This window comes from Apiospora marii, assembly GCF_038362585.1.
Source record: "Apiospora marii strain CBS 49790 chromosome Unknown utg000002l_segment0_segment0, whole genome shotgun sequence".
Lineage (NCBI taxonomy): Eukaryota > Fungi > Ascomycota > Sordariomycetes > Amphisphaeriales > Apiosporaceae > Apiospora > Apiospora marii.
The window spans coordinates 639,386-665,620 of record NW_027117373.1 but is presented as its reverse complement, the minus strand read 5'-3'; the positions used below and the strand labels follow the sequence as shown (position 1 = coordinate 665,620).

Genomic DNA, 26,235 nt, shown 5'->3' with positions numbered 1-26,235 from the left:
GGGTAACTCTCGAGCTGTGCCGCAGCTATGGGTACATAGTGTTCACCGTCGAGACTATGATCAAAACAAATTATTAATCACCTCACACAGCACGATCCTGTTTCCTCCATTATACCCTGGGCATCAAAGTCGTAACAACCTCAATATCGTTTTCAAACCCATTCTTACTCGAGTGGGGTATCTGTCGACGCCAATTAAGCATCATGCAGAGAGAAACGTTCCAATCCACACCAGGTATAACGGCCACAACACGAAAAAGGATAGGAAGGAAGGGAATAAGCAAAGTAAGAACGGGTTGTGCCACCTGCAAGTAAGCCCCCCTTATGTCATTTTTGTGCGAGTTTCATGAAACGAGAACCCTAGCTAACACTGACACGTTTGGAGGGCTCGAAAGGTAAAGTGTGACGAAGCAAGACCAAAATGCAGGCGATGTATCAAGGCCGGTCGCCCTTGCGACGGATACCAGAAGTCGAGCCAGACCGACCCGCTCTTGGGCAGGATTCGTCTAATCACCAGGCCACTCAGTACCCTGCCCGACATCAGCAGCGACGCGGAGTCGCATGCGTTCGAGTTCTACCAGCTGGTCACTGCGCCCATGCTCTCCTACGGACCGATCGACCATGACTTTTGGTCAGACCTGGTGCTCCAGTTCTGCCACTCGGACCCGCCGGTCCGTCATGCTGTATTTGCTCTGAGCAGTATCCATGAGAGCATGATCTGCCAAAATACGGCCAAAACACGTCCACAGCCGCTATTCGGCCTAGAGCAGTACAACAAAGCCATCTGCTTTCTCCGAGACAGCATTCGACATGGACTGGCTGATCCGTTGGTACCACTTCTGACAACCCTACTATTCATCAGCCTCGAGTACATGCAGGTGAACCGGAAAGGGGCTTTTGAGTGCATCGTGAACGGGCGGCGGTTCCTTAGCGATAATCCCCTCAGAAACAAGCTCACCATATCACAACTGGACGTGATCAAGCAACACATCGTGCCGCTCTTCGCCCGGGTCGGGGCCGTCGTCATGTTCCTCGGCTTGCCCGACAGCGCCGCTTGCCCAAAGCCCATTCCCAGGGGGCTGAACGCGTTCTACGAGACTCCGGCCGCCTTCCTGTCGGTCAAGCAGGCCCGTGACAGCCTGTATATATTCGCCAGCGAGATCTGGCAGTACACCCTGGTGCTGCACACAAAGACGCACGAGCTGAAGACGCGGACAACCCAGGATTCCGTCGGGCGCTCAGAATTTCTCCGCCGACTGCAACAGTGGTATGCGGCGTTTGTCATGTTGAAACTGGCGGCTCCCGACGACCCGTACTCGCAGGGCATGCTGTGCCAGTTGGAAATGACCTATCACGCCACGTGTATCATGCTCACAACGACGACCCTGAAAGACAGCGAAGAGGCTTTGTTCGACGAGCAACTCGGCTCATTTGTGTCGATAATCCCGCTCGCCGCTAGATTCGTATCGCTCATGACCAGATCCGGGACTTTTCATGAACACGACACGTCGTCCCACTCGGAGGGCGACAACCTTGAAGTAGGGCCGGGAGACAACAACATGCCGGAAGTGGGCATGCCGTTCTCGTTTGACGTCTGCTTCATCAGTACCTTGTTCGTCGTGGCCGTCAAGTGCAGGCATCCCATCATCAGGCGGTCGGCCCTCAAGCTTATGTACCGCTGCGGGAACAAGCACGAGGCGCTATTGGACTCATGGGAGATGACCCAGGCGGCCGCGAGGATAGTTCAAGCGGAGACGGAAATTGCCTGGAAGCATCATCAGGAGCTATGTTTGGAAAGCTTACGGGGTCACGGCAAAGCTCCTTATTGTCAATGGTATGACCAGGTACACCCACCTGATCAGCCGCCGCAAAATCACACGCCAGTCTCTTCCGACGATACTCACGACCCCGGCACGACGACTGAGACCGGCTTTTACTCCACCCAACCACAGCTAGACGAGGAGTCCCAACTGATGATCAGCGCTCGGTCCTCGTCAGAGGAAGAAACTTTGCACGAGCTGGAGGACGAAGCAGCATCCAGCAATGACGACTGGGGGCCATCTGCCCAGGCTGGTGAGCCCGAGACAGGATGCGCGGTGGGGAGAAGCAGCGGTAGCCGGCCGTCCGCGATACAGGGGGCTGTTACGGGAGGGGAGCCCGAAAGCATTCAGGCGGTCATGGAAGACACAGAATTTCCGGCCTCGTGGCTGCTGCCTCCGTTTGGTCTACCCGAAGAGCTTCGGATGACGGGTTGGATCTGCCACCAAATTCCGTGCGCGGCCTGAGAACGGCGAGACGTTATGAGCGACAGTAATGATTTATGTACGTATACTATGGTTGATAGTTGCACCAAGTCAAATTCGATCATGTTTGGTTGAAACAACATGATCGACCAGGCGGGCTTCTGGTACCCCAGTATCGCCATATGCAACGACGAAATATATGGACAGAATAAGTTTCAAGTTTTTGCATAGCGGGATGTCATATCCCGCAAACCTCCGTTTTAGGAATGGCCATTGTTATGTGGCGGAATTCTTTGTTATAAGATAGTTCCATTCTGCTGGAATGCAAACCCATGCCGCGACTGCGTTTCTGCCAAAACCCAGCCATTCTGTTCCCAGAACATCATTACACAAATAATCAACACTTTAACAGCAACAGGAGTCACCGCTTTCGTGAACTGGCCGAACACTGCGTGCTTTCCGTACATATCTAATGACTTACCTTGGGACAACTTTCACGATAACATAAACGACGCTACAACGCCCAACGGGGATTAATTACTTGGAGTATCCCACATCAAGGCACATATTAACTAACGACAAAATTGACTCAATATGCCGTCATCTCGATCATCATCTCGATCTTCATGTTCATCCTCGTCAGAGCCAGAAGCCAAGCGCGCCCGGCACAATGGTCCGGACCTGCAAGGCCCCGGGAAGGAGCTCCTCAATGGCCTTCGCCTCGTCCTCGAAAAGCAGAACCATCTCTTTGCATGCGGCGGCTCTCTTCCCATCGTAGAACCGGGGAGAAAAAGAACATTGGTAGCAAGTCTCGGGATCCCGCAATCGAACCGGAGAAGAAGGACGAAACTGCGAGCATGTCACCGGATCTCGCAAGCGAACCGAAAAAGCAACACGACCCCATCACTATCCGCTGGGACATGAATGATGGCGATGGTAAAATTGCAGCAACACTATGTGCCAAGCTCAACCTACCAATCGTCCCTTGGGCCGGAGATCAGTCCAGCCTGGAGCGACTGGTCCAACATTGCCAACCCGCCACCTTCGGCCGCGGCGGCAAAGACGTTTATGACGAGAGCTATCGCCGAGCTGGCAAGATGGACCCGACCGCGTTCTGTACTACATTTGATCCTTACTCGACGGGCATCATTGATACGGTGGCCCAGGTGCTGCTTCCGAGCGTCTACGACTCCGTCACCCATCGGGGTGTGCGAGCCGAGCTCTACAAGCTCAATGTGTACTCTGGCCCTTCCGGCAAGTTCAAGCCCCACGTTGATACCCCAAGGTCCCGAGGCCAGTTCGGGTCCCTTGTCGTCTGCCTGCCCGTCGAGCACGAGGGCGGTCAGCTCAAGGTCCGCCACAAGGGCGAAGAGACGACCTTCGACTGGAGCACCACCACCCCTAGCAAAACCGATGGAAAGAAAGGCGAACCCCATACCAATACCGCTGTGCAATGGGCTGCCTTCTACAGCGATTGCGAGCACGAGGTCCTCGAGGTCACGCGCGGTCACCGAATCACCTTGACCTACAACCTGTTCGCCGTCCGCGGCTCCGGGCGCATGACGGGCCACTCGCTGTCTCCGAACCCGCTGAATCCGACACACTTGCCGTTATTTGACACGATACAGCGGACTCTGTTCCAAGACCCCTTTAACGGTCAAGGTAAGTGATCCAGTCGCACCAAATAGAGCACAACTGACAACGTCGATCTATCAACAGGAGGCACAATCGGCGTCTGGTGCTCGCACGCCTACGCGCACAACCACAAGACCGAGTCGCCACTCCCGGACGCGCTGAAGGGTCTCGACGCGGTCCTGTGGGAGATCTTCCAGTACCTTAACCTCGACCCGCAGATCAAGCCCGTCCTGAAGATCGCCGAGCACCTCTACGGCTCCTTCGCGGAATGGTACGAAGACCACCCCGAGCACGACGGGCCCGATCCCGATCCCGATGCCAAGGAACGCGGGATTTGGGGGGACGACGAGCTGGGGCTGCTGCTGCCCAAGGCGATGCCGCCGCCCGGGTGGGTCGTCGGGCACAAGTTCGGCAAGCCGGACTTAGACAATGACCAGCTCGAGGAGCTGTGGCAGTTTCACTACCTGTACACCCGGTTCGGCGAGTACGCCACGGAGCCAATCCATTGGCTGACCGAGGCGCCGGGGAGGGGGAGTTGCAGATGGCGTATACCGCGTACGGCAACGAAGCAGTTACGGAGACACAGTACTCTAATTGCGCTATTCTGGTGACGATTCCTCCGAAACAGACGAAGTAGTAGTGGGAGGATCGGGAGTTTTGACAGGGGCCCCCACGCACCGTTTGTGTAATATCGGTCTGGGTGGCAGGCTCGGCCCCTAATTCGCAAGATTAAAAGTTCTAGTGACGTTGTTTTCATTTCATAAGTCGCGACTGATTTGATCGCGTCAAAACTTGCTTGTAGCTATTTAGGAGTGGGATTGGTTGGCCGTTGCAAGGCCTGCCGTTTAGGACAGGATTTGGGGAATGGCATCCTGGAGGGGGGTGGTGGTGGCACAGCTCGGCTGTACTTGTTCGACTTGGGTGATAGATGACGCAGCCCCTCGCCAGATAGGAAAGAATTATTCTTCCTCTCCTACCTCGTGTCGTATTTGAAAACATTACATGTGATGCTGGAAGCGATTGCGTGCACGACATTGGCTTGGTGGCGGTAGAGCATGCAAAAAGAAGTGAGCAGTGTCTCGATTTCCACTCGATCGCGGGTCATCGCAGCTCTGTGCGAGGACACGGGGATTGCACCCGTAAAACGTGACCGGTCGGCAAATTGGGATAGATCCTACACTCTGCGTTTTCTCAAGCGATTTCGAATGGGTTGGGTGTCACACAGCGGCCGTTGGGCTTACGTTCTTTGTGTATCTTATCTTTGTGTTGGGGTGACGCCGATCGGCGCCCGGCAACAAGGTGCTTCTCTCTTGGCTGGCTCACCCATCTTTCTTTCAACATCTATTTCTACGTCTTCAAATTTGGCATGTCTCCTGGTCTAACGGGCTCGAGTCTCAAGCAACATGCTGTAATTACCAACTCCCGATTCTTCCGCCGAAGGATCCAGCGTTGTCTCCGGAGCTGACGGGGAGAGAAAGAGGGCTGTACAGCCCCTCGTGTGTGGCGCGCCCAACAATGGAAAGCCGACAGCCAGAGGTCTATGCCGCCGTCACGATTACGCTCGTCGCCGCTACTGCTGCATTGGTACTGCGCATCATCGCTCGAAAGATGAAGAAGCTGGCCCTTTGGTTCGACGATTACTTGGTCGTGTTTGCTTGGGTACGTGGAACTATTTGGCATCATCCCAATTGCAGGGTATTTGCGGTCCTTTATCCCAGATACCCGGTCGCTAAAGTTAGGGGGCTGCTTGCCCCGCACAGGTTGCTGCTTTAGCGTACGACATTGCGACTTACATATGTCAGTGCCCTCCCCTCCGCTATCCTGGAACGCGACCGGCTTCTTTGGACTTACCAAGAGACGTACAGGGCTCGATCTTGGCTTGGGTCTTCATATACATGACCTCAACATGGCCGTCGATTTAGCAAATCACTACCGCGAGCTCTTCCAGTTCATCATGGAGCAGGCCTACACGGTGTCGATCGCCGGGTCGCAGCTGTCCCTCCTGGCGCTGTACTGGCGAGCCTTCGGGCCTGCGTTGGACAGCCGGATGGGCATAGTCGTCATCGCTGCATGCTCTATATCTTGGTTCTTGAGTAGAGTATGCACCATGCCGTTTTGCGCTATCGCCCCTTTGCACGTGCCAAGCAGCTGCTAATCAAGTATGGCCACTGGGGCGCCGGTGATTTGGACAGATATTCATCGTCACGTTCCAGTGCAACCCGCCCGAGGCGAAATGGAACCACTCGGTCCAAGCCGTCAGCTGCCCCATCGACACGGGGAAGTTCTTCCTCGCTACCGTGACCGCCCATCTCATCATCGACATCCTGCTCATGATCCTGCCGGCATGTAAGTGGGCGCTTTCTAGATGCCGGGGGCTAATGAACTGAGTACTTACACGGAAACGCCTGCAGGGCAGATCCGCAAACTCCATCTCCCGCTGCTGGAGAAACTCAGCATAACAGCTCTTTTCCTGTTCGGATGCGTGTAAGTCCCTCCTTACCTGCGTCACTGCACTGGCACAAGCTGACCTCGGGCATCGTCTGAAGCGTGTGCTTCTCTTCGGCCAAGATGATGGTCGCGGGCATCACGTACGACGCGACATCCGACGACGTCTTCTGGCTCGAGACGGACGCGGCGCTATGGTCCGCAGTGGAGATCAACCTGAGTATCATTACTGGTGGGTTCTTCCCGGGTACCCGTACTTACCCGCCCCTTAAACCTACTTACTCGGACGGCTGACTCAGTTGGGGGGCTCCACTCCCGCCCGCATTTACTTAGCTTGCCTACCCCTGATGCGCCCCCTGTTCCAGCGCCTCGGGTGCTGCATCGAGCGCAAGGCTTCGACGTCGTCGCAGCAGCGCCAGGATTCGTACGAGATGACCAAGCTGCCCAGCGCGGCGCGGGCGTTGGTGCAGACGCTGGAGGATGTCAATATGCGGTATCCCATCACGGAGCGGCAGCGGACGGCGTCGGTGGATGCGAATATGTTTTGGCTGGACCAGGCGAGGAGGGATACGCTGGTCACTTCGCATCGCCACAAATCGGAGCCCTCTGGTCCCTCGGGGGCTTCGAGAGGGAGGTAAGACGAACCATTTGGTGGAGTGGAGACGATAGGCTTGGTATATGAACATGACTGAACTCATAAATGTTACCCTACAGAGGAAGAGTATTGTGATGTGAAGTTCCTCTCAACTGTTTGAACAAAGTCAGCACCTATACTACGACTAGCTATTGAACGCTTCCGGCTCTGGGACGTGCCATCCCCGTCGGCGCCAGCCCAATGCCAGCGCCTCCTCGTCTAAAACATACTCCGATCCCCGTCTGCCCTTTCCCGATGCAGCCCTTTTTCCTTGCCGACCCCTTTTCTTCCCGTCCCCTATACCTTGCACCGTTGTCAGCAGACTCTGCTCCTATCGAGGACTACTCACCCCGTTTGTGACCGGATACCCGCGGCTGCGAACGGGCTTGGCACCCAGCTGAATCACGTGAGCGTAACACTTTCCTTTTTCTCAAACCTGTTCTATCTATATAACGTATACGGAGGTCCCTTTTAAAAATAAAGTCCCTCCCCCTGTTACCACCCCTTGTCGCCACCCTTATTAATAACCCTTATATATAACCTTTATATATTCTTATCGGCTATTTATTAATTAATTCTTTTTCTCTTTTCTTTTTTTTTTTTTACCCTTCTTTCGGTTAAACTTTTTTTCGTATTATATTATTATAATATTTATAATTATTATTAAAAGTATTATAACTAACTTAATAACTCAAGCTATTATAATTATATTAAAAGTTATTAATAATTAATTATAAATCGATATCGAGAAAACTATTGATATAAAATAGCGTACTTTTAAAAGGTTATATTATAAAGTTTTAAAAACCGGATTTAACCTTAATATAAAGTTATTTATATTATAAAATAAATAACTCTCTAATAAGATTAAAATTAATCTTCCCTTTAAATAAAGCGATAAATTAAATTAAATAATTATAGAAAAGGTAATAATGGACCGATATAACTAAAAAAAAAATTATTATTTAAATTATAAAAAATTTTTATAAATTTTTTAATATCTCTAAATTAATTATATAACGAGCCCTTCGATTTATCGGCTATTAAAAAATTAAATTAATAAGAAAGCCGGGGTTAATAAAGAAAATAAAAACGAACCAGTTTAATTAATACCTTAAGTATCGGCATTAATTAATAAAGGATTAAAAGAATGTTATTTAATTCGATAAAATTAATATAGTTTTAAATTAATATTAAAGGGGTTATCGGATTTAGAAGAAATTTAATAAAGCTTTAAATAAAAGTTATATTTATAAAAAATAGAAAAATTACTTCGAATTTATATTTTAAAGGTATTTTATATACGATTAGAAAGGACCTTATTACGCGTAATTCTTAAAAATTACTATTTAAAAAAAGGCTATTATTAAGGTTATTACGAAATTAAATACCGAATTAAAGCTTAAAAAAGGAAAAACTAAGAAATAAAATAAATAAATAAACTTTCTTTACGGAACTTATTTAATTAAAAATTAATATAAAAGTTTAAAAAAGATACCGGAAAATTAAATTAAATCGGAAAAGGAAGGATCGATTAATAGTATTATCGAAAAAAAAATATTCCTTTTTAAATTCTTTTTTTTTATTAAAAAGTATATAAAAAAGAAATTAAATATAATAATATAAAAGGATAAAGTATTAGCTTATTTATATTAATTTTAAAGGGTTATTTATAATATTTATAAAATAAGCCGGTTATTATAATATAATAATTTATCGAACTTTAATATTATTAAGCCTTATTAATATTAAATAAAAAAGAAAACTATTAAAAAAAAGGCCTTTAAAAATAAAATAAAAAGATTTAAATATAACTTAATAATTAATAAAAGGTCCCTTAAAACGTTATTTAAACTTAAATTAAAAGGATCCTTCGTTATATTAAGAAGATTATCGAGTTAAAAAGAAGGAATAAATATTATAAAAAAAGAGCTAATATAAAAAGTAAGTTATTTATTATATAAACTATAAACTTATAAATAAAACTAAAACGGTTAAAAACGTGATAAAAATTAATTAATATATACTTTATATATATTAATTACTTATTTATTAATTAATGTTAACTATAGGGGTATATTATATTAAGGGTATTAAGTAAGGGGGTGTTAACAAAGGGGGGGACTTTACTTTTAAAGGGGACCTCCGTAAAATCTAGACATATCTAATGAGATGATATTGCTGAGTAAGATTGCATGCAGCTTATCCTACTATTCCCGATAGCGACTGGTGTTGGCAGCTGTCGACAAAAGGCCAAGACGACAGGACTGTAGCGACTGAAAATTTCTGCGTTGCCGCCATTTAGCCAAATTTCCCCAATTCCACATCTTCATCCAGAGGATCTGTTTTGGATGGTAATGATACGCAAGTGTTTGCCGAGCAGCCACCAACCAACAGTACCTCACAATGGACCCCGTGTCAGTAATTTCCACAACACTCGGTGTCTTCGGTGCAATATCACAACTGAAGACACTTTTAGACAAGTATCGGGATGCGCCGAAACAGATTGAGGACACGCTGCAGCACTGCAGCAACATAGAAACGATACTCTGTGTCGTGCGCGAACTCATCCCGCGCAACCGGGATGCCCTTACCAAGTCCAAATTTTACGACAAGTTCATGGCCATGCTCACCTCTTCTACCGATGGGATCAAAAGTACACTACAGATAATCAGAAAGGAGCTTCCCAAGATCGATTCAGAGAAGAAACCCAAGTCCAAATCGAGATCCAAATACAAGTCAAAATCGAAATTGGGGTACTGGGATGGGGTGAAATTTGTATGGGATGAAGCATTTTTTCAGAAACAACTCGAAGTCCTTAAAGAACACCACGAGGGAATACGAACATTGAATGACATGATAACATCACTGGCTGTAACGTAAGGGAACCGAGCCTCTTCCTCCAAACTGAAAATAACACAGAAACAATACTAATCTATAACAGTCATGGATTTGCTCGTAAGGAGCGGCGTAGCTACGCCGACGCAGCCCGAGGGACAGGAAGTACGCCCATCCAGCTCGAACGGGCCTCGGAAGTTGGCCAGAAGTCTGCAGACAAAGCAAGCCTGGACAAGTTATCAAACACAACCACGACAGCCCAGACAGGAGAGACATTAAACGACCGACTTCAGGCCGCCCTGAACGGTAGGCACAGCAAAGATATCACCGCATTACTCAAGCAAGGTGCCGAAATTGACGCCGAGCTTGATTCAAGTGGCAACCGCGCTCTTCATGTAGCTGCCAGAAACGGGGATTTTGAATCCGTACGAACCTTGAGACGTCATGCCGCGGACATGATGATCCAGAATAACCAAGGTTGCACGCCTCTGATGGTCGCGCTACAGAGCGCCCATGTTAGTGTTTCCAACTTCATCCTTGAAACCCAACCTTCCTTGACGTCCCGGGACGTCGATGGCAAGGTCGCATTGCATTACGCGGTTGAGGCAGGTCTCTTGGAACCCACGAGGGAACTCATCACCATGGGAGCGGATGTCAACTCCACCGACACAGAAGGCCGGACGCCGCTTCATTATGCTTTTCAACACAAAGCCGGTGAAGCCAACCTTGAAGTAATCCGTTCTCTACTTGACGCTGGTGCAGACCCCACCACGTCATCAACTGGCGGTGTTACGCCAGTGCATTTGGCGGCAGAAGCGGCAGACCAGGAAGAAGCACTTCGCCTGCTTGTAGCAAAAGCGAAAAGTCTTGAAATAGGAGCACCTCTTACACCTTTAGTGAAAGCAGCCTCACACGGCAGGACTGGATCGTTGCGAGTACTGTTGGATGCCGGCGCTAAGATCGACCCCGTCAAAGATGGAGCATCAGCCCTAGCTTCGGCGTTTGAAGGAAAGCATTTCGACTCGTTTTCTTTCTTGCTCGAAAGAGGGGCAGACCCGAACGTGAGAAAGCCGTCCGATCCCAAAGGACGCTATTTGTTGCATCTGGCCGCGACAGAAGAAACACCATTTGGTGCCCAGACCCTGGAATGCCTGCTAAAGCAGCACAAGACAAAAATTGACATCCGCGACAAGGGGAGGGAAACACCCTTATTTCAGGCTGTGTGCGTGCCCTGCATCCCGGCCGTCATTATTCTTCTGAAACATGGGGCAGATCCTATCGTCAGCAACAAAATAATATCCGCCAGGGCGCAAGCGGTAGAAACGGGCAACGTACGTGTCCTCCAGCTCCTTTTCAGTAAGGCGTCTAATTGCACAATGAGGAATATGTATCACCCTTTCGTATACGCTTTACATAAACAAAAGTTCGAGAGCGCGGCATGCCTGCTTGGCCTAGGGTTTGACATCAATAAACATCACAGGGGAGGCATACCTGCGCTGCATCAATTAGCTCACTACGGAGACCTTCCTGGCGTCCAATGGTTGATGCGCCAAGGGGCAGATAAGAGCCTCCAAGCCGTTAGCACGGGAAAGTGGTTTAAAAAGACCGGACCTATTGGGACTGCCGAGGATGTAGCCAGGTCCAAGGGTCACACTGGAGTAGCCGAGTTCTTAGCCTCATTTGTGGACTGTCCACACACTGAACTGTCGAGGAAATGGGATAGTGAGAAGAAGGGGGATGGCGAGAAGAAGACGGGTGTCGAGAAGAAGGGGGATAGTGAGAAGACGGGGGATAGTGAGAAGAAGGGGGATGACGAGAAGAATGGGGATAGTGAGAAGACGGGGGATAGTGAGAAGAAGGGGGATGACGAGAAGAAGGGGGGTGGCGAGAAGAAGGTGGGTAGCGAGAAGAAGGGGGATAGTGAGAAGAAGGTAGGTGGCGAGAAGAATGGGGATGGTAAGAAGAAGGGGGATGGCGAGAAGGAGGTGAGTGGCGAGAAGAAGGGGGATGGCGAGAAGGAGGTGGCGGGTGGTAATAAGGAAAAAGAAGTGTAAGACGAGTAATGTTTCGTGGGAGAAGAGTTTATGTATAAAGAGATACTGTTGAATGGGTTGTAGTACGATCGTACCGATAAGTTAAGGTTTAGTATAATATATTCATCATATATATTATATTTATTATAATATAACCTATTAAGTTTTTCGTATAAAAAACTTAATAATTTATACGTTTTATATACGTAATACCCCTATTATTAATTTTAATAACTTTTAAATTAATAATATTAATATTAATAGTTTTTTTTAAAAAAGCGGCTTTTTTTTTTTAAATTTCTTTTCTATTTTTATTATATTTTTATTATTTCTTATATAAATATATTAAATTATTTAATTTTTTCGTTTTTTTCTTTATATAAATATTATTATTAATATTTAATTTTATCGTCGTAATTAAATTAATAAAGACAAAGTTACCGGTATTTTTTACGATATTTAATATTTCGTCTAATTTTTTAACTTATATTTTTTTAATAAAAAAATTTAAAATTATACGAATTAATAAAAAAATTAAAATTATATAAATTAATAATTTATTTTTTCGAATTTTTAAATTAAATATAAAATTATTAAATTAATAATTCGAAAAAATTTTCTTTTTTATTAATATAAATATTAAGTTAATTTTTTATATAAAAAATATTTTTTTTATTTTTTTATTATTTATTTTTATTAATTTTTATTTTATATAAATAATTAATATTATTATATATATATATTTTTTATTTTTTTATTTTTATATATTTTCGTATAATAAATAATAATAATTAAATCGTTGCCGTTGGTAATTAAGGTATTTTAAACGTTAATATATTTAATATTTTTATTATCGTTAATATTAATAATTAATATTATTAAATTTAAATTTTAATTAAATTAATAATTAATTAAAACTTTTTTTTTATTTTTTATATTAATATATAATTATTTTATTTTATTTTATTATTTTTATTAATTTAAATAGTTTATTAACGTTATTTTTATATAATAAGTCGATAAAGAATAAATATATTAAATATTAAGTTATAATATTAAAATTTAAATCCTTTAAATCGATACTTTTTGTTTTATTTATACCCGCTTTTTTTATTACGAAAATTATTTTTATAATTTATTTATCGTTTTTTATAATATTTTATCGATTTTATATAAAAATTATTACGATATATTAAATAATTATTCGTTTTATAATTATTTTTAATTTTAATTATATTAAAATAACGTTTATATTTTATATATTTAAATATTATATAATAATTAATATTATACTTTTTAAAATAATAATAATAATAAAAATAAAAATAAAAATAATAATAATAATAATAGCGGTAATAAAAATAAAAATAACGTTAATATTATAATAATTTATAAACGGGGTTAATTATATAATAAATATTATATAATAATAAATAAAAAAAAGTTTTTTATACGATAAATTTTTTTTTAAAATTCGGAATAAATATAATTATATTTTTTTTTTTCTTTAATTTTTTCGTACGGTTTTTAATATAAAAAATACTTAATAGTAATCGTATATTTTATATAAAAAAGGAAAAAAAAAAAAAAAAAAAAAAGAAAAAAAATAAAAATATTATATAATAATTTCGCGTTATTTATTCGATATATAAAATAAGTTTTTCGACGTATACTTTAATTTATACGGTAAATTTATTTATAAAAATAAGTTATTTAAAAGTTATATTTAAGAATTTTTTAATAAAAGCGTTAATAAAGTTATTTTAATCGTTAATTTAATAAATTTCGGCGATTTTTTTTTTTTTATATAATTTTCGAAATAATATAATATTAATTATAATTTTTTTTTATTCGTTATTCCGAATTTAATAAAATATTTATAAAAAGATCGTAAATTTATATAAAATATTATTAAAATATTTTAAAATTTAAAAGTTTATACGATTCGTTAAAATATAAAATTTAAAACAATATCGTTATTAATTTTTAATATTATATTATATAATTTATTTATTAATATATTTTAAATAACTTTTTTATATTTCGTTAAACTTTAATAAACGATATTTTTTTAAATTTTAAATTAATTTTTTATATAATTAATTTTTTATTTAATAAAAATAAAATATTCGAATTAAAAAATAAAATTTTTATTATTTATAAAAAAATTATTAATAAAAATATATATTTTTATATAATAAAAGTCGAATAAAATATATTAAAGTTTTCGTATTAAATTTTTAATTTATTAAGTAATTTATACGTTTAAATATTTAATATTTTATTTTTTAAAAGCTTAAACTTAAATAATAATTAATAAATTATATAATATTTTTAATTAATAAATTAAAATAATATATATATTTTTTATATATTAAAAAATATATTATTAATTTTAATCGATTATTTAAAAATTTATAATTTAAAACTAATTTATTTATTTTTTTTATTTAAAAAAAATATTATATAAACGTAATAAAAATTTTTTTTTATTAAACTTAATAAGTATTTATTCGATAAAATTTTTTTTTAATTTCGTATAAAATTTAATTTTTATTAACTTTTTTTTTTTCGTTAAAAAAAAAAGTATTATAAAATTAAAAATATTATTAATTTATATTATTATAATATTAAATTTTTTTAATTTAATTATTATATAAAAGAAATATAAATTATATATTAAAATAATTATATTTAATTATTATATATAATATTTATAATATATTTTAAATTAATATAGGTTAAATTTAATAAGTTTATATAATAAAAAAATAATATAAAAAATTATTTCTTTTAAGAATCGATTTCGGAATTTATAAAGAAATTTTATATATATATTTCGAACGAATTAATTATATAATTAAATATATATTTATATAATATTATATAGTTTTTTATATATTTTAAAATTTTAAATTAAAATTAGTTTAAAAGCGAATAAAAATCGTTAATTTATTTTTTAAATCGTTAAAAATTAAATAAAATTTTTTTTTTTTTTTATTATTATATTTTTAAATTATAAATTTAGATTTTTTATATAATTTCGTATTTTTTTTTTTTTTTTTTTTTATATAAATTGTATTTTAAAAATATAATATTTATTAAATATTATTTATTATTATATAAATTTAAATATTTTTTAAATAGTTAAATTATTAATTTTTTCGATATTAAATTTTTAAAACGAAAGTTTAGAAATTATAATAACTTTATTATTTTAAAGTTTTACGATAAAGTTATAATTTTCTCGTTTTTTTACGATTAAAAATATAATTAAGGTATTATATAAAAATAATTCGGAATTCGATATTATTATTATAATATAATTTATAATTTTTTTTTTTTTAAGTTTAAAATATTATTATTAACGATTATAATATAACATATAATTATTATTATATAAAATAGTTATTTCGTTATCGTATTAAATTAATACGATAATTATTTTATTATACGGAATAATAACGGTTATTTTAACGGTTTTTTAAACGCGTATTATATATACGATTCCATTTCGTTATTTTTCGAAATATAATTTTTTTTTTAAAAAAAATTATTTAATTTATATTATTTGGAAATTTTTTAATTTATTATCGGTATCAATATAAACGGTTTAATTTTTAATAATAACGATTTTATATAATTCGATTTACTTTTTTTTTTTTATTAAATAAAAATTTCGATATAAAATAAAAAATTAAAAATATTATAAATATATAAACTATTTTATATATTTAAAGTTTAATTAATATCGATTTTTATATAATATTTTCGAAATAATTTTATTATTTTTTATACAATTCGAGCTTTTTTTTATATTTTAAAAAAAAGCGGGGATTTTATATTAATTTATAAATACGTTTTAAAAATAAAAAATATAAAAATAAATTTATTCGGGCCGGCGATATTATTTAAAGCTTTAACGATTATTTAAAAAATTATTTCTAAATCGATATAATCGTTAAGTTTTTTTTAAAAAATATTATATATTCGATAAAATAAAATATAAGTTTTTTTAACTTTTTTTACAATTTAATATATTTCGATAAATATTTATTTATATATAATTTTTATTATTTATATAAAGTTTTAAAATTTACTTTTAAAATAAATATTTAAATTATATAATATAATATCGAAAAGTTTAAAATAAATATATATTTAATATTAATAAAAAATACTTTAAATATTTTATATATTAAATAATTTAAAAAATATAACGGTTTAAAAAAATATATTTATATTAATAATATATAATATATTTTATTCTATAATATATATAATATTAATAATAATTTTATAATTAAAATTATATTTATTATAAAAAGAAAATTTAAAATATTATAAAATTAAATTATACGATTAATATTTAACGTAAAATTTCCGGTTTTTTTTAAAATTTATTAAAATAATATTATTATAATCGGCGTTTTTTAAAAAATTATATAATTTTTTTATATAAAAATAGTCGAATTTTTAATATAAATAACGGAGTTTTTTTTTATAAAATATATTATTATTTTTATATAATTAACGTTAAAAAACGAATATTTTTATTTCCAAATAATAAGGAATTATATTTTTTTTTTTTTTATATAATAATATTTAAAGTATTATTATAATATATTCCGAATTAATCGATATTAAAAAAATAAAAAAAAAAACGATATAATTATTTTAAAAATATAATACGTTATTATTTTAAAATTTTATTATATAATAACGATTTTAATTATTATAATAAATAATGAGTTATTAAATTAAATTATTATTAATTTAAAGTTTTAATTAATTTTTATATTAAAGTTTTTTTATATATAAATTTCCGTTTAAAGTTTATTAATTATAAAAAATATTATTATATTAATATTTTAAATTTTTTTTTAATATATTTAAATATATTAATTATAAAAAGTAAATATTTAAATTTATATAATTAATTTAATTATAAAATATATATTATTTTTAATAAATTAATAAAAAAATATAATATTAATAAAATAATATTTAATTATTTATATAAAATTAAAATCGAAATCGCTTTTCGAATCGTTATTAAAATTTTCCGGTTTTTTTTCGAATATAATTTTAATAAAGCGATCGTTATATTCATTTTCTTAATTTTATATAAAAACTTCGTAATTTCCGAAATCAATTTTAATATTTTTATATATTTAAATATATTATATATAAATATAAAGCTAATTTTTTTTAAAATAATTTATTAATTAATATTTTTATTTATAATAAATACGATATATTTATTAGTTTAATAATTTTATATCGTATAAAAGTTTTAAACAAAACGATAAAAATATTTATTAATTTTAATCGAATTAAAATATTTAACGGCTTTCGTACGATATTTTTTTTTTCGTAATTAAAATAACTTTTTTTCATACGGTTATTTATAAATCTTCGATTAATAAAATATATTTCTAAATTTATAATTCTATATAATTAATCGAATAAAAATATCGAAATTTTTATTTAATTTATTACCGCGATTATTAATACTTAAAAGTTTAAAAAAAATCTTTTATATATTAATTTTTAATAAATAAAAACCGATATAAATACCGAAATTTTTTAATATATTTAAATAATAATTATTTAAAATTAAACTTTCTTTTAAAAATTTATTTTAAAAACTTATTAAATAAACCGTAATTTATCGAAAAAAACGTTTAATATATTATATAATAATTTTTTAAAGTTTTTTTTTTTATTTATATAAAAATAATTATAATTTAATTTATATAATATTAATTATAGTTTATTTTCGTATTAAAATAATTATCGAAAATATAATATATTTTTTTTTATTTTTTTTTAAAATTAAAATTATAAATAAAAAAATTTATTATATAATCGATAAAAATACCCGGAAAAAAAATATAATATTATTTTTTTATAACGTTATTTTATCGATATTAAATAACAAATATTTAAACTTTATTTATAAAAATATTATACGGAAAGCCGAAATATTTCTATTTTTTTTAATATTTTTTAATAAAATCTCGAAAATTTTTCCTATTTATTATTTTATTATATATTAATCCTTTTAAAAAAATATTATAAATAAAATTATATAAAAAAAATAAGTTTTAAAATAAAAAGTTCGAAATATATTTAAAATTAAACGCGAAAAAAATTAAAATATTTTAAATAATTCATATATTAAAAATATTTAAGTTTATTTTCAAAATAAATTATAAACCGTTTATTTATTATTTTATATAATTAACCGTTTTATATTTTATTTTAAAATTTAATAATATTTATTTCGATAAACTTTAAATCGATTCTTATTATAATTTTAAGGTCGGGCGTAAAATTTATTAAAAAAAAGTTATTATATTTAAAATTATTTATAAAAATTATTAAAAAAAAATTATCGTTATATAAAACTTTTTTTATTTTTCTTTAAACTTTTTTATAATATTTATAAACTAATTATAAAAATTTCCGAATAAAATATAAACGTTATTATTATTAAAATATAATAAATATATTTTTATTATTATATAATTTATCTTTTTAAAATATTATACTTTTTATACTTTAAAATCGTTAAAAAATTATTTCTTTAACTTTATTTTTTTAATTCCGAAAATAATATATTTATATAAATATTATACGAAATATATATTATATATTTTCTTTATTTCGAAGAATTTAAAAAAAGTTTTTATATTAAAAATTTTATTTTAAAAAATAATATCGATATATTTTTAATAAATTCTTTCTTTAATTCTTATATTTTATATAATATTTTTATATATAATATAATCGTTATTTAAATTTAAATTAATAACGAAAGTTTTATTTATAAAAATTATAATAAATATAATATTATTAAATTTATTTATATAATAATAGTTTAAAATATAAAATAATATATAATATAATCGATTTTTTATATAATTTAAAACTTTATTTTCTTTTTTTTATTTTATAATTTAAAAAAAAGGGTTCGGAATTATACGATAAAATCCGTTATATTTTTCCTTCGAAATTTTATTTTACGGAATTTTTTAAAATTATTTAATATAATTATTAAAAATTTTATCGATATATCGTTTCGTTATTTTTATTAATTTATAATTATTTTATATAATTATTAATTAATATTAAATAAATTATAATATAATTATATTAATAAATTAAAATTTAATATAATATATTTATTATATATATTATATTTATTATAATATAACTTATTAAATCTTTCGTATAAAAAATTTAATAGTTCGTACGCTTTACGTATATAATACCCTTATTATTAATCCTAGTAGCCCTTAAGCTAGTGATATTAATAAATACAAATACGTTCCTATACGACCTACGGGACTGTAAAAAGTTCTAAAGATTTAAGAGTTACCCTACACTGGGATGAACTTATTTAAATAACTAGTATACTATGCTTAAACCTGTTGATATTAAAAAAGGGCCGCAGGCTGGCGGGTCCATGTTCATTAGTCTAAGACTGCAGCCCGTCGTACTGCTGGAGATATAAGCGGATAGAATACCGAGCCGTATTTGCTTTCTGCCTCTTTACTACTAGCGCCTTACCTTCAATATCGCTTTAAGGGCATGGCCGTGTTAGCGATGGAAGGCCTCTGTGCATAATTTAGCGAAACTACTTATTCAAACATTACAGATTTCCGTCCCATATAGTCCCGTGACACAAATATGACTGGCTTGGTGCTTCGACCGCCGGTCTCTAATGGGCGCAGGAGCCGGGGGGTCACTTTTTCAACCGAACAGTCTGTCAGCTCTTCCAGGTCGGGACATCGACCACATTGTCGGGTATTTTGTAGGACACTGTAACTTAAGAAGTCAATGTTCTTTGACCTTGAGGACTTCAAATGCTGTTAGCCTTACGGATCGCCTATGAAGACAGCCGTTTAACTTATATAACCATTCTTAAGCATTTTGAGATTTAAACTCTACCCTATCCATTCCTTAAGCTCATCGAGCCGCAGGGGCTATCAGATAAGTGTAGCTCCGTGCTGGATTCAAGAGGAAACGTACGAACTTAACTCTATTGGGAGTTACGGTGGGATACTATCGTCTTTACATGGGGCACAACGGCCAAGACCAAATGCACTAAAGGAAGTGCTTAATATGTTGTGTAAGCCAGCCCCATTTTGTATAGAAGACGAATGGGCCGTATTGCGTCTTAAAATGTGGCGTTTTAGCTGTTCATATGGCATGGTCTTGTCTTCTTCGATCAGTTTAGCCTAGTATGGATCCGACAAAGGAGAAAGAAAAGCAACCTTGAAGCATGGAAGCGATAAAACCAACATTACGAAACGAAGATTGGGTGACCCATCTACCAACTGCCTGATGCGTACCAATGAGAGATTGACGAAAACAGCATAGTGAGGGGTAATGTTACCGGGATGTAGAGTCTTGTTGGGTTGCGCTGCTTGACACAACGGTGCCGGAGCAGGTTGGTCCCGATAGGAGCTAGAGCTCAGCTTTTAGGGGTGGTGCTTCAATCGTCTTGGACCTGCTGCTATCCAACAATAAGAACCCCTTAATAGCATCTTACAAGCAGCTGGATATTGGTTGAGGTTGGGATAAGCTTTTATTTTTGTTTTAGGCGATGATGCCATTTCGGGCCGCCCCAACAGTGATCAAAGCCATCGTCCCAAGATTGTCACGGCTATGTGCGGCAATCGAGGTGCCCACTGTAAAGGGGATGGACAACGGAGTGAGGGGCTCTCCAGGCTTTAAAGTTTGGCCGATGAACTACCTAGGCCTCGGAATAATAAAATAGATATTAATATATTATACGTTTTTAGGCGGTTTTAATGCTATTTTATTATAATATTTTTATTATATAGTTTTTATAATTTAATATTAATAAAAGGCTTATTAATTATTATTAATTACTATTAATTACTATTAATTATAATTGTTATTATTAAAAAAACTAATCGGCGGTATTTATCCCTCGTATGTAGTCGTTGTTATACCTTTCTCCTTATCGAAATCAGGGATAAAATAACCTTTAAAATCGACCCGATCGCGATAGTTTTAAATCTATTTTAATAAGGTATATAATCGCCCCTTTTAATTTAACATTAATATTAACGTTATTATATAAAATTTTTTATATTATTATAATAATATATATTTATTTATATAATAAATATTATTTTAAACGTTAAAACTACTATATAGCTGTAAAGTTTTAACCTATCTGTATAACTTTTACTTTCTTGGTAAATTTAGCAAGTTATCAGTAATGGCCTGTCGCCCCTGCAAATTGACGCCTTTTTTTCCACTCAAGGACAAAACTTCGTAAAGGATGCGCGCGGGTTTGACGTCGGTTTGGCGGGACGGACGTTCCAGGCGAGTCTAGGCTCAGCGGCATTGAAGCTACCCCGGAGCTACCCCCCAAACATTCCAGGTTAGGGAGCTTTCATCAACCCATGATTGCCTCATCGATTCTATTCACTGAACCACCAGTAAAACCAATTCTCTGTCACAGACTTGTGTCACGAAGTTATTGTCTAGCGAGGGGTCTCGATGACTCTTTTCAAAACGCGGGGCTGGTCGAGCTGGTGCAGCATTAAGGTAAGACATAATTGCCAGGGTTCAGTCAGCGACGAGAACGGGCAGCTGCATCGTCAGCAGCCACAGCAGAAGCAAAATAGCGCAACAAATCATCCCATCTATTCATGCAGTGTGAGTCGCGGGAAGCCGCCATTCCCCTCGTTTTCAGGCAATTGAATGCATTTTTTGACCTCTTGAATATCCCTCGTAGAAAGCACAGCTTCTCCCCCGCGGTCTTTCTAATAAATTCCTGGTCCTTTCGTCGATATCCTTGCTCTCGCAATAGCAGTATACTTCACAACACAACATACATCCTTTCAACTCCACATAACGCGGCTGTTTCCACCATGTCGGCCGACAGCAAGCCCCCTACGAAATACGGCGTAGTCCTGTTCCCGGGCTTCCAGTCCCTCGACGTCTTCGGGCCGTGCGACTTCCTGGCGACCCACTCCCGCTTCAACACCCTGAGCATCGCGATGCTCGCTGCGAGCATGGACCCGGTCCCGTCCAACCTCCTGCCGGCCGACGGATGCGGCCAGAGGGTCGTGCCCACCCACACCTTCGACAACGCCCCGGACGACATTGAGGTCCTTATCGTCCCCGGCGGACCCGGCGTCCGGGATGATGACGCCATCGCGCCGGTCATGGCGTATGTTAAGAAGGTCTATCCCAAGCTGCGCTATCTCCTGACGGTGTGCACCGGGAGTGCACTGGTGGCCAAGACGGGCCTACTTGACGGGAAGCGCGCCACCACCAACAAGAAATCGTTCAAATGGGTAAGATGATTTCCCGGTCTGCTCATCCCTATCGCAAAACCTGGCCCCTTTTGGCCGCAGAGTTGGACGCGGAAACGACGCGGACGATGTTGCAGGTAACTGACATGGACACAGGCCACCTGCCAAGGGCTGGAGGTGAATTGGGTGCTTGAGGCGCGATGGGTCACCGACGGCAACATCTGGTCGTCGTCGGGCATCACGGCGGGCATGGACATGATGCTGGCTTTTATGACAGCCGTCTACGGGGAGGATGCGGCGCAGTCCGTAGCCGACCAGTCCGAGTACCGACGCCACACGGACGGGAACGAGGACCCGTTTGCACAGTTTGCTGGCGCATGAGTTGAACGGGCAGAATCCAAGCAGATCATGGCCAGCAGTAGTAGTTGCAAAGAATATGATGAAAAGCGACGACCACCTTGCTCGAGAGAAATGTCGAATAATTACTGCACTTATTGGGGGTTTCAAAGTGCAATAAAAGACTGAAACTGGTCGTTCGCACGCGAGCATTTACCATGAAGAATCACGAATGGGGCATCTAGTAAAGTATTTTGTTCATCATCTACCGTCTCCAAGCCATGACCTCAGTCGTTTCCGTAGGAGTAACGTGTCTTCAGGTTCAATAAGAAAAGAGAAGGAAAATTTGCTAACAAGCTCGCTGAACAGCGACAATACAGAATTATGAAGAAGGAGCCCCCTTAAGCAGCATCACTCGAAGGGCTCGTTGATGTTCCCACCTTACATGCCTTTCTCCGTCTCACGTTCCCCTCCACGCTCTCTACTTGATAGCACTGTGTAGGATCCGTCCTCAGCGACACCTTGATATTCCTCGCAACCTTTTCAAGCTCATCAATCCCAGGCCGCTGCATGCTAGATGCATGATCTGTTGGCTCTCCTTGGGTATTCTCTTCGGCTCTGCAGAGAATCCAAGCCAGAGGGGATGATTTCCACACTGGCTTTTCACCATCTTGAAGAGATACGACCAGGGCAAAAAACAACAAGGTGCTGATTGCCAAAGTGATGGGGTATGCGGACCACCACCAGTCGATGCGCCCACATACCGTTTGCTGCCAGACCAAACCCTTGGCAGGGCTCGAATAGTTTGAGGTTGGGTTGCCGTGGGTGAGTAAGAATCTCGTAAGCGACTCACTTAAGTTGGCCATGATGTTATCTATCCACTCGAAATCGACTTTCCCATAGTTGTAAACGTGCAGAATCTCCTGTGTTTCCGGAAGCACCTGGTCGGAAAAAGGCCGGAGCCTGCCATCTATGTTTGGCAGTGTTTTCAAGACGTAGCCGAAGGCCGCAAACATATCATGTATACTCATTATTAGACCAACATGACCGGGGACAGCGAATAGGCAACCCTTCGTGAATAAAGATGGATATATTGGAGATGCTGTTTCGTTGTCCTTGGATACGTTGAAGGCTTTCCAGCGATCTTGGGGGTTGAAACGGTATCCTCGCTGCTCCAGGTCTCTACCAAGATTGCCATCAACACACCAGGAATCAAGGATAGCGGGCATGTTACCCGTGTCTGGAAAGTAAGGAAAACCCGGTGGTGGGAGTTTCATTGGGGTTGACTGAGACAACAATGTTTCCTTTGTGCGCCCTGCCTCGACCGTGGCAGAATATTCCTTTACGCAGAAGGTCAAAGTACATTGGGCCGCGCCATGCCCCGAGCATGGCCAGTTCTTCTTCTTTTCGCATCCATCTATCGGCTGGCCGGTGAAAGGGTCAACTTTGGCTTGCGAATACAGCGTCTCGCCAGCCATGAAGTAAGCGGTCATATCATATACACTCGCGCCGGAACTCATGCTAAACACTTCCACGGGCGGTAGTGTCTTAGGCATTGACTGGTTGTAAGTCTCCACAGTCGGCCAAGCAAATGTCGTACGCGTGTAGCCGCCGTCATGGTATCTCGTGGAGTTGATCACAACGCTCGAATTGACCGGGCAGTGGTCCCACCTAGTTCTCCACAGAGGAAAGGCTGGAACGCATACCCTTTCCACTATAACTCGATCGGAAATGTCATGGCATCTGTGACAGATTCCTAGGGTTGTGAAGGCAGTCGGGAAAGTGCAGTTCCCCGTCGTGCATTGAGCGGTCTGTGTGACGCCGCTAGACATGATACCGTTAGATACCGCCGACCGAAGGTCCAACTGGTCCTTGCTATACGAATTATACAAGCTGACAGGGTTGTCAAAATCGCCGAAGAGATTCGTACGAGGGAGTAGAGCCTGTCTCTGATCTAAATGAACGCTGCAGTCGACTGTACGAAGTATCTGTTGAGTGAACGGATCCACTCCGATATTAAGGACCATTATGAGGGCACCAAGGCCTGTCAAAGGCTGTCGCAATCGATGGGCCCATAGGATTCGCATTGCCCCCCATGGGCCTCTCCCAGCATCATCATAGCGGACTACGTCCAGTAGCGGCCTCTGGGGGGCAGATCCGAGCCAAGACCATTGAAGCTGGGCTATGCCACTTGATACGACGAGGCTGATGGCAGCCTTTAGCATCGTCGAGTAGACGGCCAGCAGAGAGTTTATGGTGATTCTGAAAGGCCATTGTGGCAACGGATGGCCGCGGTACGGAAACAAAGTGCCGAATGCTATGAATGGTATAGCGAAAACGAGGAAGACCATCAATAACTCCATATTCCATTGCCCTAAGTGACGTCTATTCACATACGTAGAACGTCCCCCTTCCTTTTCGGTGTTCAGTGTAGTGTTCGGTTTGCCGGATTGAGCTGGGCTAGCAGTCGCTGAATCATGTGCTGTCAATTGTGCTGGGTCCCGTGCTACCGGTTGTACTGCCAGCTGTTCTTGTGTTGTCGTTGACGGCGGTGCTTCAGATGGTACTGGTGGTGCTGGGGGTGCTGGGGGTGCTGGGGGTGCTGGGGGTGCTTGTGGCGGTGCTGGCGACTTGGGCATTGCCGTTGGAAGCGACCCATTCGGAGGGGACGGAAATGATTAAAAGTGGCGTGGATAATATAAAGATATAATACCAATCAGCTGATCAGTCAGGGAATACTGTTCTTCTCAATGAAATGCCATGATTTGGTCGGACATGACAGGAGCGATCGCTGACTATATAGGGGCAAAGAAGGTTCAAAGGAAATCAGGAGTCCTTCATAGTTGTGTTATTTGCTTGCGCATAAAGCAGCGCAAATGCAAATGGTCGACACCTAGCCTGAATACAATGGTGGCGAAGCAAATCTTGCATGTATTGGCAATCCCGGTGCTGACAAGGCAGTTTTTGAGTTCGGTGTGTAAGGATTCTAACAAATTACCTTTCGCAAAAAGGCCGAAGGAGCAGCCCCAAGTGGCTGGCAGGTAGGTTGAGGCCGCCAACCGTATCACGGGCATTGTGAGAATTATCTCATAAGGGATGTGTGGAGATCTTTGGAGATTGGATCTACCAAGTAGCCAGGGCGCCTGTCATTGCTCTCACCTGGCTCCTTGGATTACGTCCTCATCGTTGTATCACGCTGGGGGCCATTACTACGGCAGCAGGGCTGGCGAATCGGTGAAAGTGTATTATCAGCCATTTGAGTTGTGCGCAATGCCGGCTCCGTTTGTGTGGAAAGCCAGCCTACATAGCAACAACAAACAGCATTGGGCAGAGTCCAAGATACCAGAAGACCTTGACATTATGATGTTTACAATCACAATGAATCAATTTTCATTTCAGCTCCTCAGCATTTCAATGTAACCAGGCTTGCAGTTTCATGTCTCACTCCGAAAGCCCGCTCTAGTGAGTTGCAGTCGAAAAAGACTGTCCTCGGCGCCCACCAAAAAGGGGTCACCAAAACGGCAAAAACATACAACACCGAGGATTCCCAGGTCGTCACCGACCCTAGTACTAATTCGGCTCTCTGCTGCTTATATATGGGAGAGCGGACGGGATCCCTAGTATTCAGCAGGATATGGTCGTATGTGAAAGAGAGGCTTGTTTTGGTGATACATATACCCAAGACTTGAGTGTCTATGCTTTTGCTGTCGGCCAACTAAAGCAACACTCAGTGCCAGTGCCAATACTCTCACTCTGGCCGATATA

The 26,235-nt window shown here is 37.9% G+C and overlaps 6 protein-coding genes across 6 annotated transcripts; 5 read left to right on the top strand and 1 right to left on the bottom strand.

Annotated features, from left to right (window-relative positions):
• Positions 1-323: 323 nt before the first annotated feature.
• Positions 324-2,284, top strand: PG985_001922 (uncharacterized protein; the record flags this gene model as incomplete). The annotated part of the gene is made up of 2 exons (XM_066821691.1): positions 324-334; positions 427-2,284. 2 exons carry the CDS (start codon positions 324-326, stop codon positions 2,282-2,284), a joined length of 1,869 nt encoding a protein of 622 aa, XP_066689123.1.
• Positions 2,285-3,099: 815 nt separating this feature from the next.
• PG985_001921 (uncharacterized protein) lies at positions 3,100-4,488 on the top strand (the record flags this gene model as incomplete). Its single annotated transcript, XM_066821690.1, has 2 exons — positions 3,100-3,904; positions 3,962-4,488. The coding sequence occupies 2 exons, from the start codon at positions 3,100-3,102 to the stop codon at positions 4,486-4,488; spliced, it is 1,332 nt and encodes a 443-aa protein (XP_066689122.1).
• Positions 4,489-5,392: 904 nt separating this feature from the next.
• On the top strand, positions 5,393-7,057 carry PG985_001920 (uncharacterized protein; the record flags this gene model as incomplete). The annotated part of the gene is made up of 8 exons (XM_066821689.1): positions 5,393-5,536; positions 5,638-5,674; positions 5,743-5,975; positions 6,091-6,223; positions 6,289-6,361; positions 6,424-6,554; positions 6,622-6,956; positions 7,037-7,057. The coding sequence occupies 8 exons, from the start codon at positions 5,393-5,395 to the stop codon at positions 7,055-7,057; spliced, it is 1,107 nt and encodes a 368-aa protein (XP_066689121.1).
• Positions 7,058-9,362: 2,305 nt separating this feature from the next.
• Positions 9,363-11,848, top strand: PG985_001919 (ankyrin; the record flags this gene model as incomplete). Its single annotated transcript, XM_066821688.1, has 2 exons — positions 9,363-9,835; positions 9,901-11,848. The coding sequence occupies 2 exons, from the start codon at positions 9,363-9,365 to the stop codon at positions 11,846-11,848; spliced, it is 2,421 nt and encodes an 806-aa protein (XP_066689120.1).
• Positions 11,849-21,747: 9,899 nt separating this feature from the next.
• Positions 21,748-22,515, top strand: PG985_001918 (uncharacterized protein; the record flags this gene model as incomplete). Its single annotated transcript, XM_066821687.1, has 2 exons — positions 21,748-22,176; positions 22,291-22,515. The coding sequence occupies 2 exons, from the start codon at positions 21,748-21,750 to the stop codon at positions 22,513-22,515; spliced, it is 654 nt and encodes a 217-aa protein (XP_066689119.1).
• A 356-nt stretch (positions 22,516-22,871) lies between these two features.
• Positions 22,872-25,109, bottom strand: PG985_001917 (uncharacterized protein; the record flags this gene model as incomplete). The annotated part of the gene is made up of 1 exon (XM_066821686.1): positions 22,872-25,109. One exon carries the CDS (start codon positions 25,107-25,109, stop codon positions 22,872-22,874), a length of 2,238 nt encoding a protein of 745 aa, XP_066689118.1.
• Positions 25,110-26,235: the final 1,126 nt, after the last annotated feature.